Genomic DNA, 19,983 nt, shown 5'->3' on the forward strand with positions numbered 1-19,983 from the left:
ATTTTACTTTTAAATCCATTCTCAGGCTGTAGATGAATGTGAAATGTGAAGGTAACCCATAATCTCAATTTTTCCTCCAAGTTAGTGCACACACATTAGCAGTAATGAACACACGCTGCAAACCGTGGACACACACTCGGAGCAGTGGGAATCTTTTTTCTGTGACACCTGGGGAGTGATTGAGGTTTAGGTGTTTTGCTCAAGGACACATCACTCGTTTCCTGTCGGTATTGAGAATCGAACCCACAACCTTTTGAGTTACCTGTCTGACTCTCTAACTATTAGGCAACGACTGCTCAACAAAGTGAAAGTGACATGTGAAGGCAACGTATGTAACCCATACTCGGAATCAGCATGAACTTATCCAAGTAGTCAGTGCACACAGACATTTGTTTGCTTTAGGCTATATAGGGCTATGTGTAAGTCAACAATCCGTAACACGTTTAAAATGTGTATTTATTCTCTATAAACCATATGAATCACTTTATAATAAGTTTACCACAATATTATGAGTTATTAATGCAACAGAACATTAGGACCCCGTGCAGCCCATGCATCGTCAAAAACTACAAACCGAAAAAAATGCAGTACCTTTGTGAGCCATCACGGCAATTTCATCTATACTCCAGTGTTGCAGCCAATAATGAAAGCATGGTAATGTCATTCTACTTTTTGGTACTTTTAGTATTATTTTGGTTAAAAATTGTCCTTACCTGCAGAACCGAGTCATTCAAACTGGGTGTATATATACAGTCACTTCAAACTGACATGCAGATTTTGAACTTATGAGCTTCTTGATTTCTGACAAACGACGTGGTTGTAGGTTTCGTTTCAGTTGATTGTTGTAGCTATAAAGAAGACACACTTCACGGAGCGCTGAATTTGTTCTCCGTGTTACAAAATATCTCCAATGATTCAGTGCTCCAAAAATTCAGTGCGCAAGTTTTAACAATTCAGTGAGAAGAACCGACTCAAACTATTCATTTGGGGAATCACTAGTTGTGATTCTAAACAGTAGACTGGAAATATGACATAATTCTTGAAATTGTTAGGGTAAATAATAATCTGTTAATATACTGCAGTCAAAGGTTTGTAAACTTGAGTAAAATTGTACTGACACACAACAACTGGGGCTCCTGTCCCAGATAAAGAGTCCGGCGATGTTCACCACCAGAAACATCTCATAGTCATTTTACTGCCACCCATAGGAATAGATCGGTATTGCAGTATTAACCCTCATGTGGTCTTCGGGTCATTTTGACCCGGAGAAGATTTTCTTTTTCCCCAAAATACTAGTTAATGTTATCGCATTGGACTGAAACTTAGTGATTCTGTTCCAAAAGGGTATAACTACTTCTCAAATGTTTTTTGAAAATTTTCTTACTTTTTTAGGGGTGGTTTTGTTACCTTGTTACACTTGTGGTCTTCCCGGGTCAAAATGACCCGCCCATAAAAAATAGCTTATAAATCACTCATTATACCATATTTTTACCAAATCTTGGATTCAATCTTTTTGTCAACTTGTTCTCGTTCAATTAGGACTGGTTTTGTATTTTCATTTGCATCTGATTAATTGTGGGCCTCATTTATCTGAGAGTAGGCATCTAATTTTTTGAGTAAAAAAAACGTAATTTTTTAATAATTTTGGATTTTTTTTTTTTTTTTTTTTTTAAATTGGTACTGTTGATCACACAAGTCTACTTTAATGTTTCAACGGGAAGTTTGTTTTGAAAAACTTTTATTTTGTAAAAAATGGTACATAGTCACACTTGTGGTCTTCCCGGGTCAAAATGACCCGCCTATAAAAAATAGCTTATAAAGCACTCATTATACCATATTTTCACCCAATCTTGGATTCAATCTTTTTGTCAACTTGTTCTCTTTCAATTAGGACTAGTTTTGTATTTCCATTTGCATCTGATTAATCGTAGGCCTCATTTATCTGAGAGTAGGCATCTCATTTTTTGAGTAAAAAAAAAATATTTTTGAATAATTTTTGGAAAAATAAAATAAAATCTGAAGAAAATTGGCACTGTTGATCACACTAGTGTACTTTAATTTTTCACCAGGAATTTTGTTTTGAAAAACTTTTATTTTGTACAATATGGCACAGAGTTACACTTGTGGTGTTCCACTGGGCCATTGAGGGCCATTGTGGGCCATTGTTTCAATGGGCCATTGAAAGTGAATGGGAGAGACCAATGCAAAAAATGAATGGAACAACACAAAATAGGTATCATTTTAAAGCTTAGAATCTCAGCTTTTTAATGCACCTAATCACTTTGATCAACTCCTAACGAGAGCTGAGTTATCACTCTAAAACAGAGTGTTCCCCCGCAGGCGCCACCTAGCTGCGAAATAAATAATCATAATATTTTTCAAAACTATTACCTTGATCAACTTAAAATAGGTGTCATTTGAAAGCTTAGAGTCTGAAATTTACAATGAATGTAGCCAATTTGATAAACTCCTAAGTAGTGCTGAGTTATTTGCTGATAAATAGAAAAAAAACAAATTCATAATTTATAAACTACTTGTTTGTACTACATTCAGCAATATGTCAAATACATCATACAGCTCAGATAGTCCTGTGTCATATGTCATTTGAAAGGTCTCAATTTGTAGAATACAGCAAGCATAATTGTTTCAGGCTTTTTACTAAACTTGAGTGAGATTTTTGTAAAAGAAGCCCTTCAAGAGACCCATGTGTAAACCATACATGGATGGTACAATTTTAGACACATTTCCGCTCGTAACTTCATGAAACATGCTCCGATTGTGGAAAATGACACATCATTATTTACAGCAGATGCTTACAATTAAAATGAGTCCAAACTCAACATAATCCATCACTCAGAACTAAAGATATTCCTCATGGAGTTCTAACACAAAAAATACTACAGACACACAGACTCACATAGCCAAGCAAGGTAGCTTAGACTTGGCCTTTTTACTCGTAACTTCATGAAACATACATCGATCATGGAAAATGACACATCGTTATTTACAGCAGGAGCTCACGATTAAAAAGAGCCCAAACTCAATATATTCCATCAATAAGATCTAAAGATATTCCTCATGGAACTCTAACACAAAAAATACCACAGACGTACCTAGCCAAGTATATACTCATGAAGCTCTCACGTTTGGTTTTTGCTCATAACTTCACGAAGCATGCACAGATCGTAGAAAAATGTACATCATTATTTTCAGTAGACTATCACAATTAAAAAGAGCCCAAACTCAGCATAATCCATCACTCAGATCTAAAGATATTCCTAATGGAGTTGTAACACACAAACCCCCACAGGCGCTCACAGAGCCTTGAATATAGATGTAGCCTAGCACTTATGTCGCGTTTTAACTCATAACTCAATGAAGCATGCATAAATTGTGGAAAATGGCACATCATTATTTACATGAGATTGTTAAGATTAAAAAGAGCCCAAACTCACCATAATCCATCACATGCTCATATGTGTACATAAACAATGAACATGCTCCTGAAAATGTTTCAGTCTCTCCCATTCACTTTCAATGGCCCATTGAAACAATGGCCCTCAATGGCCCAGTGGAACACCGCAAGTGTAATTCTGTGCCATTTTGTACAAAATAAAAGTTTTTCAAAACAAAATTCCTGGTGAAAAATTAAAGTAGACTAGTGTGATCAACAGTGCCAATTTTCTTCAGATTTTATTTAATATTTCCAAAATTATTCAAAAATAATGTTTTTTTTACTCAAAAAATGAGATGCCTACTCTCAAATAAATGAGGCCTACGGTTAATCAGATGCAAATAGAAATATAAAACCAGTCCTAATTGAAACAGAACAAGTTGACAAAAAGATTGAATCCAAGATTGGGTGAAAATATGGTATAATGAGTGATTTATAAGCTATTTTTAATAGGCGGGTCATTTTGACCCGGGAAGACCACAAGTGTGACAATGTGCCATTTTGTACAAAATAAAAGTTTTTCAAAACAAAATTCCTGGTGAAATATTAAAGTAGACTAGTGTGATAAACAGTGCCAATTTTCTTCAGATTTCATTAAATATTTCCAAAATTAATCAAAAATAATGTTTTTTTTACTCAAAAAATGAGATCCCTACTGTCAAATAAATGAGGCCTACAATTAATTAGATGCAAATAGAAATATAAAACCAGTCCTAATTGAAAGAGAACAAGTTGACAAAAAGATTGAATCCAAGATTGGGTGAAAATATGGTATAATGAGTGATTTATAAGCTATTTTGTATAGGCGGGTCATTTTGACCCGGGAAGACCACAAGTGTGACAATGTGCCATTTTGTACAAAATAAAAGTTTTTCAAAACAAAATTCCTGGTGAAAAATTAAAGTAGACTAGTGTGATAAACAGTGCCAATTTTCTTCAGATTTCAATTAATATTTCCAAAATTAATCAAAAATAATGTTTTTTTTACTAAAAAAATGAGATCCCTACTGTCAAATAAATGAGGCCTACAATTAATTAGATGCAAATAGAAATATAAAACCAGTCCTAATTGAAAGAGAACAAGTTGACAAAAAGATTGAATCCAAGATTGGGTGAAAATGTGGTATAATGAGTGATTTATAAGCTATTTTTTATAGGCGGGTCATTTTGACCCGGGAAGACCACAAGTGTGACAATGTGCCATTTTGTACAAAATAAAAGTTTTTCAAAACAAAATTCCTGGTGAAAAATTAAAGTAGACTAGTGTGATAAACAGTGCCAATTTTCTTCAGATTTCATTTAATATTTCCAAAATTATTCAAAAATATTCAAAAATAATGTTTTTTTTACTCAAAAAATTAGATCCCTACTGTCAAATAAATGAGGCCTACGATTAATTAGATGCAAATAGAAATATAAAACCAGTCCTAATTGAAAGAGAACAAGTTGACAAAAAGATTGATTCCAAGATTGGGTGAAAATATGGTATAATGAGTGATTTATAAGCTATTTTTTATAGGCGGGTCATTTTGACCCGGGAAGACCACAGGTGTTATAGGGTTTTGAACACCACATGGTAAACACACAAGTGAAGCTGCAAACTTGGTCGAGTATTCCTAAATGATGAACTGGGGAAAGGCATATGTATTATTTATTTATTTTTTTGTCTTTTTAAAATCATTATAATATTTGTAAACAAAATTCTCTTTTACTTACACTCTTTTGTGAAATAACATTTACTGTGCACTTGGAGAGTATGACAAGCATTGCTAATATAGGCTACTTCTGGATATATTATAGTAGTTAAAAAGAATCTTTAAAACAGCACATTTGATTTCTGTTTGTATCCAACTAATATTTCTAAACATGGACCCAAAGTGAGAAACATGAAGCAGTTAGTTATCAGTGTTTGTATTTGTATATCTGCAAATGCTGTGCTTGATGCTGTAAATAAACTGGAATGTTTCCTGAAATCAGTTTCCTGTATGAGTGACTGTCTCCCCTCTATCTTGCATGTTTCTCCCCAGTTAAGTGTCTCTATAAGGTGGAGGAGTCCTGTTCATCTGTGTTGACGTGCTTTTAATAAATATGGTGAGAATCATAAATACGTCTCCTGATTTGTCAGTGAAACTGTTTGATGATTTCCTCTCTTCTGTCTAATAAGGTAAAAGTGACTTTGATTGGCTTGTTGTTTGGTGATTGTAGAGCCTTCTGTCTCTGTCTCTCTTGAACCTTTCACTTCTGAGCTGATCAAGAAGAGTGTATGATCAGTGAAGATGGAGAGCTATCTAACACTCATTTTTTGTCATCTTTGATCAGACTCGCCACAGCTGGTACGTACACACACACACAGGATCATTATGTGTGAGTTAATGTAGTGATTGACTCTGTGTTAGTTAGGAAATGGCCATAAGTACCACTTTTGTATGTAATATTTGAATTAATATAAATGTTAATTTACTTCTTTCATGGTTTCTCTGTTCATCTGTTTTGCTGACTTAAAGTCTGTTGTTGTTTGTCTTCTCACTGTGCATTATATATACAGTAAATCATTCTGTATCTTGTCTGCAGGAAATGTGAGGCTGGTGAATGGTAATAATTCCTGTGCTGGTAGAGTGGAGGTTTATTATAGAGGAGAGTGGGGAACAGTGTGTCATGATTATTGGAGTTTGACAAACACTGCAGTGGTGTGTAGAGAGCTGGGATGTGGCAGTACTTCAACAATGTGTGTTGCTCACTTTGGACCAGGATCAGGACAAATCTGGATGGATAATGTGAGATGTAGTGGATCAGAGTCCTCAATATTCAGTTGCTCAGAAATGGGTGAACATGACTGTAGACACAGTGAAGATGTTGGGGTGATCTGTTCAGGTAGGTTGGTTTTCTGTCTAGATTTCAACATCAAATGTATTTATTCTATTAAAAATATGTACTAGATTTTAAAATTAATGTTCATAGTTAATAAATAGTGGAAACCAACAAGTGTTATAACACAGTTTAACTGATTAGAACTGATCTATCGGCTCAATGTTATATCAATCATACTGTACATGACCACTGTCTTGATGTGACAGTAGAAGCTGCAAGACTGTGTACAAATATAAAAAATCTACATGACAGTAACAAATTTCGAAGTCAAAATTTTGTTTTATGTTGTGATCAGGTTAATGCATGTTTAATGAGAGTGCATGCATGACCTGAATCAGCAAACTCTCTTGTTTAATTTCATATACAAAATTTACTCTAAATGTTAAACACTTTCACCTTTATGTTAAAAATAAACCAGAAATTGAAAAATAAATTAATGTACAATATTAAAACTGATGTTCTATTAGTATTACAGCTCACCAAATCCAGGGCTGGACAAGTCAATAGCGGTGTAACAATACACTGATGTGACGATTCAGCTTGATACACAATACTGAATACTGAATCTAATACTTTAAACAAAGCCAAAATGGACTAAATATTTAACAAAAAGTACTGCAAGATGCTAAATTCGGTATAGCATAATGAATTTACTTGAATAGGCTTACTTGGCCTTTGTCCCCTATTCACAGAGCAACGGTGACACCATTAAAATCTTAGAAATAATAAAAATTTAAATATTGTAAATATAAAATTTTGTATTTTATTAAATTATTTATTTATTTTTTAATTGATTAATAATAATTAATAAACATGCTAGATCAAATGTGTGAACTTCTGGGTTAATCATATTTGATGCTACATTAAATAAATCTAAACTTTGATTTTGGCTGAACTATAGCCTACTGTTGCCGTGTACAATACATTGTCGCTATGGATGATAAATATTGTTTTTGTATTGTGATACATTGTGACACAATATATTGTTATAGTCAACCACCTAGGGTGCCAAATGAAGGACCAGTACTGACACAAATGTTACTCTAGACTGAAACAACAGCACTCTTTGTTCTTGACATTACTCTAAATAGTTTACAATAAGTTGAAGATTTCAAAACAGCTTTTAATTTTGGGCAAATTTAATTCTGCCGCAAAAAAATCTCTCACTTACGAAACATTATAAGCAAAACACTCCATGGTCTCCCTTGCGAAAAAGTAATATATTCAAGTGTGCTATTAGTACAGTTCTTTATTACTAAAAATAAGAAAGTATACTTCCTGTCTACTTTTTATGTACTTCTCAGAAAAATACTTAAAATTGCAATTTAGTCCCAAGCAGTATTGAAATACACTTACAATTTTGTACTAGTACATTGATATTAGTATTCTAGATAAAGTATACTTAAAAATATACTTGAACTTTTCTTTACTTTTTTATTTTGGGGATTTTTTTAATGTCTTGATATTTTAGATGGCTTGTTATCATAATCATTTCAGGCATCAGGCTGGTTGGAGGTTCTCGCTGTTCTGGAAGACTAGAGTTGCCTCATGGAAACACCTGGTACACAGTGTGTGACGCTGCCTTTGGCCAGCAGGATGCAGAGGTTGTGTGTAGAGAGCTGGACTGTGGGGCTCCTGTACAGGTGCTGGGAGAAGATGCTTTTGGCAAAGGAGACGCTCAGATGTGGACACAAGAGATTCAGTGCAGAGGAGACGAGTATCAGTTTGCTCTCTGTCCAATGTTACCTTCACACAATTGTTCCCATGACAACGATGTGAGCGTTGTATGTGCTGGTAGGTGAATGATATGAACTATACAAGTATGGACATAAAATCATTGAGTAATATTGTACAACAATTGTTTTTCTTTTTTCTCTATCTTTCTCTGCCCTTTTTACCTTCAGAAACAGTGCGATTAGCAGGAGGTAAGAGTTCCTGTGCTGGTAGAGTGGAGGTTCTTCATGATGGTCAGTGGGGAACAGTGTGTGATGTTGGTTGGGATATGTCTGAAGCTGCAGTGGTGTGTAGAGAGCTGGGATGTGGAGAGGCTTTAAGTGCACCAAAGGGTGCTCACTTCGGAGAAGGATCCGGCCAAATCTGGATTTCTGATTTAGTGTGTACTGGATCAGAGTCTACATTGATGAACTGTAGATTCATTGGTTGGGGAATAGACACTAATCATACTGAAGATGCTGGAGTCGTTTGCTCTGGTAAGCTTAGCTCATCCACGCTTATTTCATAATTACTAACCTTTTTTCCCAAAGAATTCCAGGATAAATACAAATTTTCTCACCACATTGAATGTTACATCAGGTGGTTGTTTGGTTGTCTGTGTGGGGTGAAGTAATCTATTATGTGACGTGCTGAATTACTAGATGGAAAGTACATGAAGCAAATTGTGCGAACGAAACACAGGGTGTTATTAAAATGCGTGTAGTCTATGAAATGCTCAACCTTTGAACAATATATTATATTGTTCAAAGGTTGAGCATTTCATAGACTACACGCATTTTAATAACACCCTGGGTGCATTTATCTTACTAAAGTTTTTCTCCCCTGTTATTCATTAAATGTGACCCTGGATCACAAAACCAGTCTTAATTCGCACGGGTATATTTGTGGCAATAGCCAACAAAACATTGCATGGGTCAAAATTATAGATTTTTCTTTTATGACAAAAAATCATTAGGATATTAAGTAAAGATCATGTTTCATGAAGATATTTTGTAAATTTCCCACCTTAAATATATAAAACATTTATTTTTGTGAGTGGATGCAGCATAATCGCCAACAGAAATGTACAACTTTAAAGGCGATTTTCTCAATATTTCGATTTTTCTGCACCCTCAGATTTCAGATTTTCAAATAGTTGTATCTCGTGAAATATTGTCCTATCCTAACAAACCATACATCAATGGAAATATTATGTATTCAGCTTTCAGATTATGTATAAATCTCAATTTAAAAAAAATTGCCCATAAGACTGGTCACAAATGAAGAAAGCGGGTGTACTCTGGGTTCGGGCCACATTCAGAGCTCTCCCCCGGACACCAGTCGTCAAATATGCATACTCTTTTACTCTAGATAATTATTTGTAAGTGCAAACTCGTGAAATGCAAGAAGCTTGTGTGAATTTTATGCATGAAATAAACTGCTGACAATTAAAAAATAAATAAATAACTGGTCAGAATAAATTGTTTAGTTTTATAAAGTAATAGGTCAAGAAGCAAAGCAAATATTATTAAAATTGTCCCTTTTTTCATGAAAGGAGTCAGGCTGGTTGGGGGATCTCTCTGTTCTGGCAGAGTAGAAGTGCCTCATGATCGGTCATGGATGTCAGTGTGTGACGATGCCTTTGACCAGCAGGATGCAGAGGTTGTGTGTAGAGAGCTGGACTGTGGGGCTCCTGTACAGGTGCTGGGAGAAGATGCTTTTGGCAAAGGAGACGCTCAGATGTGGACACAAGAGATTCAGTGCAGAGGAAATGAGTCTTATATTTCTTTTTGTCCAACATCATCTTCTCTCGAATACAACTGTACCCATGAGAATGACATTGGACTGTTATGTTCTGGTAATGGAGCTTTTCAAACAACGTTTTTAAACCATTTCTTTTGCATGTTTTGTACTGTTTAACTAAACTCTCTGTTCTTTGTCCAGGTTACACTGACCTCAGACTGGTCAATGGTCCTGACGTCTGTTCTGGTCGAGTTGAGCATCAGTACTTCAGTCAATGGGGCTCAGTGTGTGATGCATGCTGGGATATGAGAGCTGCCAGTGTCCTCTGTAGACAGCTGAATTGTGGGATTGCTGTGTCTGTTGTGGGATCAGACTGGTTTGGAGAGGGAAGTGGTGAAATCTGGGCTGATGTGTTTGATTGTGACGGGAATGAAACAAAACTCTCAGAATGTTCCGTCTCTTCATGGAGTCGAGCTGAATGTTCTCATGGACGAGATGTTGGAGTCATTTGCTCTGGTGAGTTTATATTACTGGAGGATTCACTGATAGTGTGCTGCTGAAAGATAAAAAAAAAGAATAAATTTAGTATTTCATCTCACCATATGTGTAATTTCACAACATGTGTAGTGTCATTTCAAACTGAAAGAAAATATACTTGTCATTTATTTCAGATTTTTTTGGTATTATTGATGTAAAGTATATTCACAAACTTGCAATATTTAAGTAAAACATGAGACCTTCTTTCCAGATTCTTCTCTGGCTGTTCATGACGGTCTGGTGCGGTTGTCTGGAGAGAGACAGTGTGAGGGGGAGCTGGAAGTTTCCATCCATCAGGTCTGGAGGAGAGTTCTGCTGGACTCCTGGAGTCTCACTGAATCCTCTGTGGTCTGCAGACAGCTGGGCTGTGGCTCTGTGCTGAACTTCTCCGGCTCCTCTTCATCCAGTCCTGAACACAGTCATGAGTGTGTGACGGGCTTCCAGTGCTCTGGGAGTGAAGCTCATCTGAGGAACTGCAGCTCTCCACAAACTCTCAACTGCAGCTCCACACAACAGCTGTCAATCACCTGCCTTGGTGAGAACAACAACATCTGGGCAGATTCTTCAGTTGTTAGTGATCAATAATGTGTTTTTCTCTCTCTGAATATCAGGTCGCGGGTCCATCAGGCTGGTGGGTTCTGGGGGAGACTGTGCAGGGAGGCTGGAGGTTTTTCACAGCGGCTCATGGGGGACAGTGTGTGATGACTCCTGGGATATTAAAGATGCCCATGTGGTGTGCAGACAGCTGCAGTGTGGAGTGGCCCTCAGTAACCAGCAGGTACCAGCCTGGTTTGGTCCTGGTTCTGGACCCATATGGCTGGATGAGGTGGAGTGTGAGGGGAATGAGACGTCCCTGTGGAACTGCTCTTCTCCAGGCTGGGGGAAACATGACTGTCAACACAAGGATGATGTAGGAGTCGTGTGCTCAGGTGAACAGTAAAGTAATGTGATTGATTTTTAAATATATAATTTCAAATGTTTAAAGGAATAATGTACTGGTGGTAATTTCTACAAAATAAAAACCAGGATCATCAGGAGTGGATGGATCATATTTTACAACAAAGACCATCTTACTATATCGATGGTCTGATAGACAGCGCTGCCATGGATGCCACTACTTTTTAAATATTTTTTTATTGACCAAGCAGAATCAAGTAGTACATAAGATTCATAATATATTATAAATATATTATAAAAATATATTTAAGTATCTTTTTCAGATGCTACCAGTGCTAGCAGCATGCATTAGCCTTGTATTAACCAATTATTTTGGTGATATTTTACAACCTAAATTCCAGTTGTTTTAATGCACATCCTTTTCCATCTAGAGTTTAAAGAGATCAGGTTAACTGAGGGCTGTGAAGGGAATGTGGAGGTTTTCTACAATGGATCCTGGGGTAATGTGTGTTACAACCAGATGAACACAGACACAGTGAGTCTGATCTGTCAAGAGCTGAACTGTGGAAGATCTGGTGCTTTGTCTGATTCTACATCAAGACTGGAATCAGCTCGTAACTGGCTGGATGAAGTGAAATGTCGACAACATGATACAAATCTGTGGCAGTGTCCATCTTCACCCTGGGGACAGAACTACTGTAATAATGATGAAGTGGCCAAAATCACCTGCTCAAGTGAGATTATGTTTAAATAATGTAAGATGGTCTCAGTAGTTATGTTTCTTTAAACTGAACTGTTTCTGAAACACTAAACTAATTTGATGGACGGAGCCTAAAATGATTTATGAGGCTTAAATTATGTTTTCACATTGATATGTTTCACTGAGAGAAGTTATGATTTTTGTGTCCTAATGTTCAGTTCTCTTAATATTTAATCTCAGAGGATGAAAGTCGTGAGTCTCCTCTCAGTCGTCTGACATGTTCTACCTCTCCATCTCCTCACCAGAGACAGTGTTCAAGTAAGATTTTTAATTTAAGACTGTTTTCCATTAAAATGTGCATTTAAACAAGAATTTACTTGCATTTAAAAATCATAATCAAATTCATAAATGTAATCTACTAATCATACATTTAAAGCCTTCTTAGTTGAGTTTCTGTGTTTTGTTGTGAATGGTGTCCTGAAGCTGGTCAGTGATGTTTCTGTGTGTGATTTAGATCATGTTCCTCTCAGACTGAGTGGAGGTTTGGGCCGGTGCTCTGGGAGGCTGGAGGTGTATCATAACGCTGTGTGGGGTTCAGTCTGTGCTGATCTGTGGGACATCAGCGATGCTCAGGTGGTCTGCAGGCAGCTGGGTTGTGGAGCAGCACTGAGGGCTGATGGGAATTTAGTCTTTTGTGCTGGTGAAGGTGTTGTGTGGCTGAACAGAGTCGAGTGCAGAGGGAATGAGATTCACCTGTGGGACTGTCCTCTCTCCCTGAAGAACCACACTGACTGCTCCCACAAAGAGCACGCTGGACTCACCTGTGCAAGTCAGAGCAAAACACTGAACAATATTAGTAATTTTCACATCATTTTAGTACTGTGTATTTTCATGATTTTTAATCTTTCTTTGTCTGTTTTGTCAGATTTGCCAGATTTGTCAGTGTCCACTACTCCTGCCACAACAACATCAGCTTCTCCTCCAGTTTCTCAGACAGTGCGCTCAACATCAGTCACTCCTCCACAAACTCCTCCAGTGTCTCTCTCTGTGCTTGTGGTTGTACTGGGAGTTTTGCTCTTACTGCTCTTAGTGCCACTGCTTATACTGATTCAGCAGAACAGAGTGATGAGGAGAGGTAGGAGAGATCCAGAGACTGTCATATTGTGTGTTATTCAGTGTGTGATCAGTCATGTGTTGTGAACTGACAGCAGGTTTGTCTGTCTACACTCACAGCTCTCTCTAAGAGGAGACACAGGACGACGACTGAGGCCGTTTATGAGGAGATTCATCACAGACACAATCACTTCACTCAGAGAGGTGAGACATGAGCCGTGAATCTTATTTAATATGATTAATTAATAAGAGAGTCTGTCAGACACTTGATGTTCATCTGTTATTAGTCCTGTTAAACCTCCGGCTTTAAACCAGAGAATTCCTCACAGAAAACCACAGAGCTGCAGGTGCATGTTAATGTGTGTGTGTGTGTGTGTGTGTTTCTTCCTGTTTGTATTTTTAGAGGGTAATAAGGAGCGGTTCACATGTTTGTATGCACGCACGTGTGTGTATTTGTCTCTTCCTGTGTGTATTTCTGGAAGGCAGTGAGGAATAGGTTCATGTGAGGATACATGTGCGTTTGCTAATAGGCCTAACTGAAAACAAACAGAAAAAAAACCCATGGGATTTCTGCCTCTAATGTTTTTTGATCCAATGGAAATGAGGATTCAGTCTGTTTGTGATGATGAACATGTTCCTGACTGTTTTTCTCTCCTTTAACAGGGAGTCTCGTCTCTGAAGAACTGCATTCTGGGTATGAAGATGCTGATGAGCTTCTCTCAGGTTAGACAGCAGAAGCGCATATTCATTCCACTCAAAATACTTTTTCATTGAATTCAACCTAAATAAATAAATGTAATTAACAAATTCTATTAAATATTTGACTAATGACTCAATACCCTTTAAACACTGCTGTTTATTTATATATTAACATTCTGTATAATTTAATCTCCTTTTTAGCAAAAGATTTCAAGACTGTATATTATGATGATGTCACCAACAACAGTGGCCTGAAAGGTTGATGATTTATTACCAGATGATTAATAACTTAATAGTCTCATGACCTGCAAAAAGAACATATTTTGGCTTTTGTATCCAAACATATTCTGTGTTGATACAGAAGAGATGAAGAAGGAGATCACACCGGGATACTATGATGATGTCATCAATGTTGGACTGAAACCAGATCAGGGCTGTTTCTCAATTCCAAGAACGCAGAGAACGGACTTGTGTTCTCGTGGAGACCGGTCTTGCCAAGCTTCCTTGGAAGAACGAACTCGGAACCGGCCGCAATGACTTCTGGGGCACCAGGCGAGTACTAGCCCAAGTCTGCATTCGATGCATCCTCGGTATCAAGAACACATCCGGGTTCTTTCATGCGTCCTCTGTACTTGCGTTCTTGAGAATTGGGTCTGAACTTCGACGGTTAATGATGACGTAAAACGAGAACACAAGGACGCAAGATCGCTGAAGAACGCATATTGAGAAACACCCCATGAGTCAGGTGTCGTTCTGTTATTCTATAGTTTTAAATAACAATATTAAAGTATTTTGAAGAAAAGTGTGTTTTAAATGTAATATTGTTAACTTTGTAGAAGACACACCTGAGAGCTATGATGATGTCATCACCAATGGACAGAATTCAATAAAAAAAATTATTTTTACTATTTTAACAATATTTTACACAATATTCATCTAATCAAGCTTGTTACTGAAAGTCTTAAAGTTATATATTTTGGCTTCTATGTTCATGTGTAGTGGATGCACCAGAGGATTATGATGATGTCATCATTATTAGACAGAGCGCTCAAGGTGAGTTGCACTACATATCACCCTTTACATATACGTTTGCATGAGTATTACACGATTTCTGTGTAATCAAATTAAGGGAAAATTATATATAAAATTAAAATTTTATGAACTATTGTGACATTTTTATGTCATTAATGTTGATCAGAGGGAGTTCAGGAGTATGATGATGTGATGAGTGTCACTGTAGATTAAACCTGTTAGGTAAGTTATTGTAACATTTCTGTTCTCAGTATATTCTAATATTATTGTTATTATATTTTTCCATGTTTATAGACTGACATTTAACTTTTTCATTTAAGAATAATGTTAAGAAAATTTTAATAATTAAAGATTTTTTTTTTAATAACAGATTATGATGATGTGGGTGAGGAGTCAATCAAAGGGGGAGGGGCCGTATGACTGAATGGCCACACCCACTGCCTCGGTTCAAGACATCTGAACATTCAAGAGTCAAGAGTGATATTTCTGTGTGAAATCTCAGGTTTGATGTTATTTGAAAATGTTCTGTAATGAAACTTTGCTTACTGCTTTTATGACATTTTAGTTGTATTGGATTTTGGCCTATTGTTTTATATCAATAAAAATAAAACAAATATATATAAATATATGTATTACAGTTTTTCTGAATTGCTAAAACACTAAACCCCATTCTCTGAACCAAATTCTCAATAGTCTAAACCAATTTGTGGAATAAATCACTCTTTCTGTAAAACATTAAACAAGTTCAGGTAGTTAAAAGACAGTTTGCAAATCTCATGCACTCTTTTTTCAAAACTCTAAACACATTTTCACTCCCTAAAACACATTTTGCACTGTGATGCACTTACGTTTCAAAATGCTAAACACAGGTAGGCGAAAGTTAAACACAACTGCAACACAGTTGTCATCGTTTACACACAATGACTCAAAATTGTTATTTCTAATGATGTGACCAAACCAACTGTACATAATACAAGTCAGTTCAGAGTCCCCAAATTTACTCAAAATGTTGCACTGAATGTTGATACCAACAATGGATGGAAACAATATAAGAGCGAGAGAAGGATGAGGATGAGGAAGAGGAGGTGAACAAGCAGGAAGAGGATGAGGACGAGGAAGAGCAAGGTGTGGAGAATGTTGTCAAGGCTGGATCTGCTTTAGGGTTATTCCCTTTTCCTGCAGAGATGACATTGTCTGAGATGTGGAGAAACTCCTCCGGCCGGACCAACATGAAGACATGATGCTGAAGCAGAATAAAATCTCTCTCACTGACCTTGATTTTGCAGTTGCACAACTCTTCTGAGTGTACTTTACTGTAACATGCTTTTCATTTAGAGTTTTAATAAACACTCCAAACGTGTTTATTATTTTAGGTAGTTATTATCACGATAATCCATGTCCAATAGTCCATTTCCTCGGATGAGATGGTTTTTATTCGTTATTTGACACTATAAACCATGCTATAAACACACACTGACCTCCTCGAGCTTTTATTTTGGCACTTCCAGTTACCGGCATTTTGAATTTGCATATTAGTTAAATATTTAGGCTGCGTTCGAAACCGCATACTTCCCTACTATTTAGTATGGGAAAAAGAGTAGGCGAGCGAAAAAGTATGTACGAATCCTCTGTATTCATAAAAGAGTAGGCGAGAATTACCTGGGTGACGTACTAATTATCGCGAGATTCGGACTTAAGTGCGTTCGAATATGCCTACTTTCCTATAGTACTCGAAAACAGTAGGCTATGTGAAAGAAAAAGTATGTTCGAAACGTCAGCATTCATAAAAGAGTAGGCGAGTATGAGGTGCCACGTAAGATTTAAATCAAACTTTGCTTATCAATACATACATAACACACGTGCATATACACCTATAAATTACTCGCATATACATGTATACTATTGGATGTTCAAAATACATACATGAAATACACGTGCACACTAATATGTATGAGAGGCCGTTTGAGACGAAACCCACTGAAACACTTGCAATACACATTGAAAACTTGCGATACACACTGAAACACTTGCGATACACACTGAAACACTCGCGCTACACACTGAAACACTTGCGCGTACATGTGAACACTATATATAGCCTATGTGCATATATATGAAAGACATGCGGTTACATAGAAACTCTTTGCATATACCCTGTAATCGCCCACGTACTGTTGTACCTGCATTAAGACTGCACTTTTCAAACATTCGCGCGTGTGAGAGAGCACAAACATTTTCAGTGTGTCCGGAAGTCATTTCATTGCAACCGGAAGTTTGGTTCATTTGGAAACAGAAGCGCGGTTTATTTATCACTGTAAAGATGTACAATTCTTAGTTTCATTCATGGTATAGTAACATGAAAAGTGAGCCATAATCTAGTCATTAGTGCAATATTGCTGCAATCTCCGGGACAAACTAACACTTAATAACATGAAATTTTAACAAAAGCCACTAGATTTCAAACATAGCCCACAATCAGACATCATTTCAATGTATTTATTTATTTTGTTTAGCTATAGTAAGTGTGAACTTAGTCATCAAGTGTCATGCCATTTAAATGAATGGAACTTTTTTTTTATGTAAGAAAAGGTCAAGAATAATTTGTAACCTTTGTCCAATTTCGATCTTGTCACAGCTCCCTGAAAACTATCAACAAAACGGACAACATCTGCTATTCTTACTTTCGTCAGATATATTATATATACAGTACCAGTCAAAAGTTTGGAAACATTACTATTTTTAATGTTTTTGAAAGAAGTCTCTTATGCTCATCAAGCCTGCAGTTAAAAAAAATAAAAAAATAAAAAAAACAGTAATAGTATGAAATATTATTACAATTTAAAATAATGGTTCTCTTTTTTAATATATTTTAAAATGTAATTTATTTTTGTGATGCAAAGCTGAATTTTCATCAGCAAGTACTCCAGTCTTTGGTGTCTTATGATCCTTCAGAAATCATTCTAATATGATGATTTGATACTCAGTTATTATCAATGATGGAAACAGTTGTGCTGTTTAATATATTTTTTTGGAATACTTTTTTCAGGATTCATTGATGAGTAAAACGTTAACAGCATTTATTCATAAAAACAGCATTTATTCAAAATAAAAACATTTCTAACACTATAAATCGTTACCATCACCTTTTATCAATTGAACGCATCCTTGTTGAATTAAAGTACTAATTTCTTTTAAAAAAAAATAGTTATTGTTCCCAAACTTTTGAACGGTAGTGTATATTGTTACAAAAGATTTCTATTCAAAATAAATACAGTTCTTTTTAACTTTTTATTCATCAAATAATCCTGAAAAAAGTATCTCAGGTTATAAAAAAAATATTAAGCAGCACAACTGTTTCCAACATTGATCATAAATCAGCATATTAGAATGATTTCTGAAGGATCATAAGACACCAAAGACTGGAGTACTTGCTGATGAAAATTCAGCTTTGCATCACAAAAATAAATTACATTTTAAAGTATATTAAAAAAGAGAACCATTGTTTTAAATTGTAATAATATTTCATAATATTACTGTTTTTTTTTTTTTTTTTTTTTGTTTTTTTGGTTTTTACTGCAGGCTTGATGAGCATAAGAGACTTCTTTCAAAAACATTAAAAATAGTAACGTTTCCAAACTTTTGACTGGTACTGTATATATATATATATATTGCCACTGTTGCCTTTGGCTTGCTCAGTTGGGGATATTTTGGGGATATTTAATTTTATTTTATCAATCAATAAATTCCACTTGAAACAAACCTTGTTGTATTATTTTAATTGAATACTGTGAAGCTGCTTTGATACAATCTGTATTGTGAAAAGCGCTATACAAATATACTTGACTTGATATTAATGACAGAGAAAACAAGCTGTTCACAGTCCAAGTTACGAGGATTTCAAAAACAACATGGACTTTGGAATCCAAAACACTCAAGGTTTTGGAATGGAATAGAAGCTTGCCTTCAAAGCATTTGTTTCTTTTGTTTAGTATCGCAATATCGCAAGTGTTACAGTGTGTAGCGCGAGTGTTACAGTGTGTAGCGCGAGTGTTTCAGTGTGTAGCGCGAGTGTTTCAGTGTGTAGCGCGAGTGTTTCAGTGTGTATCGTAAGTTTTCAATGTGTATTGCAAGTGTTTCAATGGGTTTCGTCTCAAACTGCCTCTCATAATTATGAAATCCATACCAATACATATTATGTTAGTCATGAATGTATACATTTGTGTATAACTTGCATATACATATAAACTTGACGCACGCATACACCTATAAACACTCGCACATAAACTTCCATGCATATACACCTATAAACACTCGCATATGCATATACACCTATTAACACTCGCATATACATATAAACTTCCATGCATATACACCTATTAACACTCGCACATACATATAAACTTCCATGCATATACACCTATAAACACTCGCACATACATATAAACTTCCATGCATATACACCTATAAACACTCGCACATACATATAAACTTCCATGCATATACACCTATAAACACTCGCATATACATATAAACTTCCATGCATATACACCTATAAACACTCGCACATACATATAAACTTCCATGCATACACACCTATAAACACTCGCATACACATCCATAAAACACTCGCGCATGTATACAAAATAAAACGTGGATGCATGCTTTGTGTATATGCGAGTGATTTCATATGTGGATATGCGTGAACTTTTCAGTGTAACCGGAAGGCATTTCAGTGTAAAAGGAAGGCATTTCAGTGTAACCGGAAGGCAAGGCAAGGCAAGGCAAGTTTATTTATATAGCACATTTCATACACAATGGCAATTCAAAGTGCTTTACATAGAAGAAATTAAAATAATAAAAAGAAATAAGAATAATTAAAACAGTTTAGAAAAATAAAAAATAAAATACAGTACAGTACAAACAGTCGGACGAACATTGGCACAGTGCTCATTCATTAAATGCATAGCTAAACAGATGTGTTTTGAGTCTGGATTTGAATGTGACTACAGTAGGAGCACATCTGATCTCCTCTGGAAGCTGGTTCCAGCTGTGGCTGGCATAATAGCTAAAAGCGGACTCGCCATGCTTAGAGTGAACCCTTGGTATTTCTAGCTGATATGATCCTAGTGATCTGAGTGATCTGTTGGGTTTATATTCAGTGAGCATATCTGCAATGTATTGAGGTCCTAGGCCATTGAATGATTTATATAGCCTACCAGTAATAATA

At 36.0% G+C, this 19,983-nt stretch overlaps 1 protein-coding gene across 1 annotated transcript; it reads left to right on the plus strand.

Annotated features, from left to right (window-relative positions):
- Positions 1–6,273: 6,273 nt before the first annotated feature.
- On the plus strand, positions 6,274–14,969 carry LOC311082203 (scavenger receptor cysteine-rich type 1 protein M130-like; the record flags this gene model as incomplete). The annotated part of the gene is made up of 16 exons (XM_084112939.1): positions 6,274–6,325; positions 7,820–8,116; positions 8,227–8,532; positions 9,591–9,893; positions 9,980–10,294; positions 10,527–10,889; positions 10,927–11,244; positions 11,644–11,946; positions 12,427–12,741; positions 12,838–13,047; positions 13,146–13,229; positions 13,689–13,748; positions 13,926–13,982; positions 14,086–14,160; positions 14,724–14,777; positions 14,923–14,969. The coding sequence occupies 16 exons, from the start codon at positions 6,274–6,276 to the stop codon at positions 14,967–14,969; spliced, it is 3,159 nt and encodes a 1,052-aa protein (XP_083969065.1).
- Positions 14,970–19,983: the final 5,014 nt, after the last annotated feature.

Source organism: Abramis brama (genome assembly GCF_963993115.1).
Source record: "Abramis brama genome assembly, chromosome: 4".
Lineage (NCBI taxonomy): Eukaryota > Metazoa > Chordata > Actinopteri > Cypriniformes > Leuciscidae > Abramis > Abramis brama.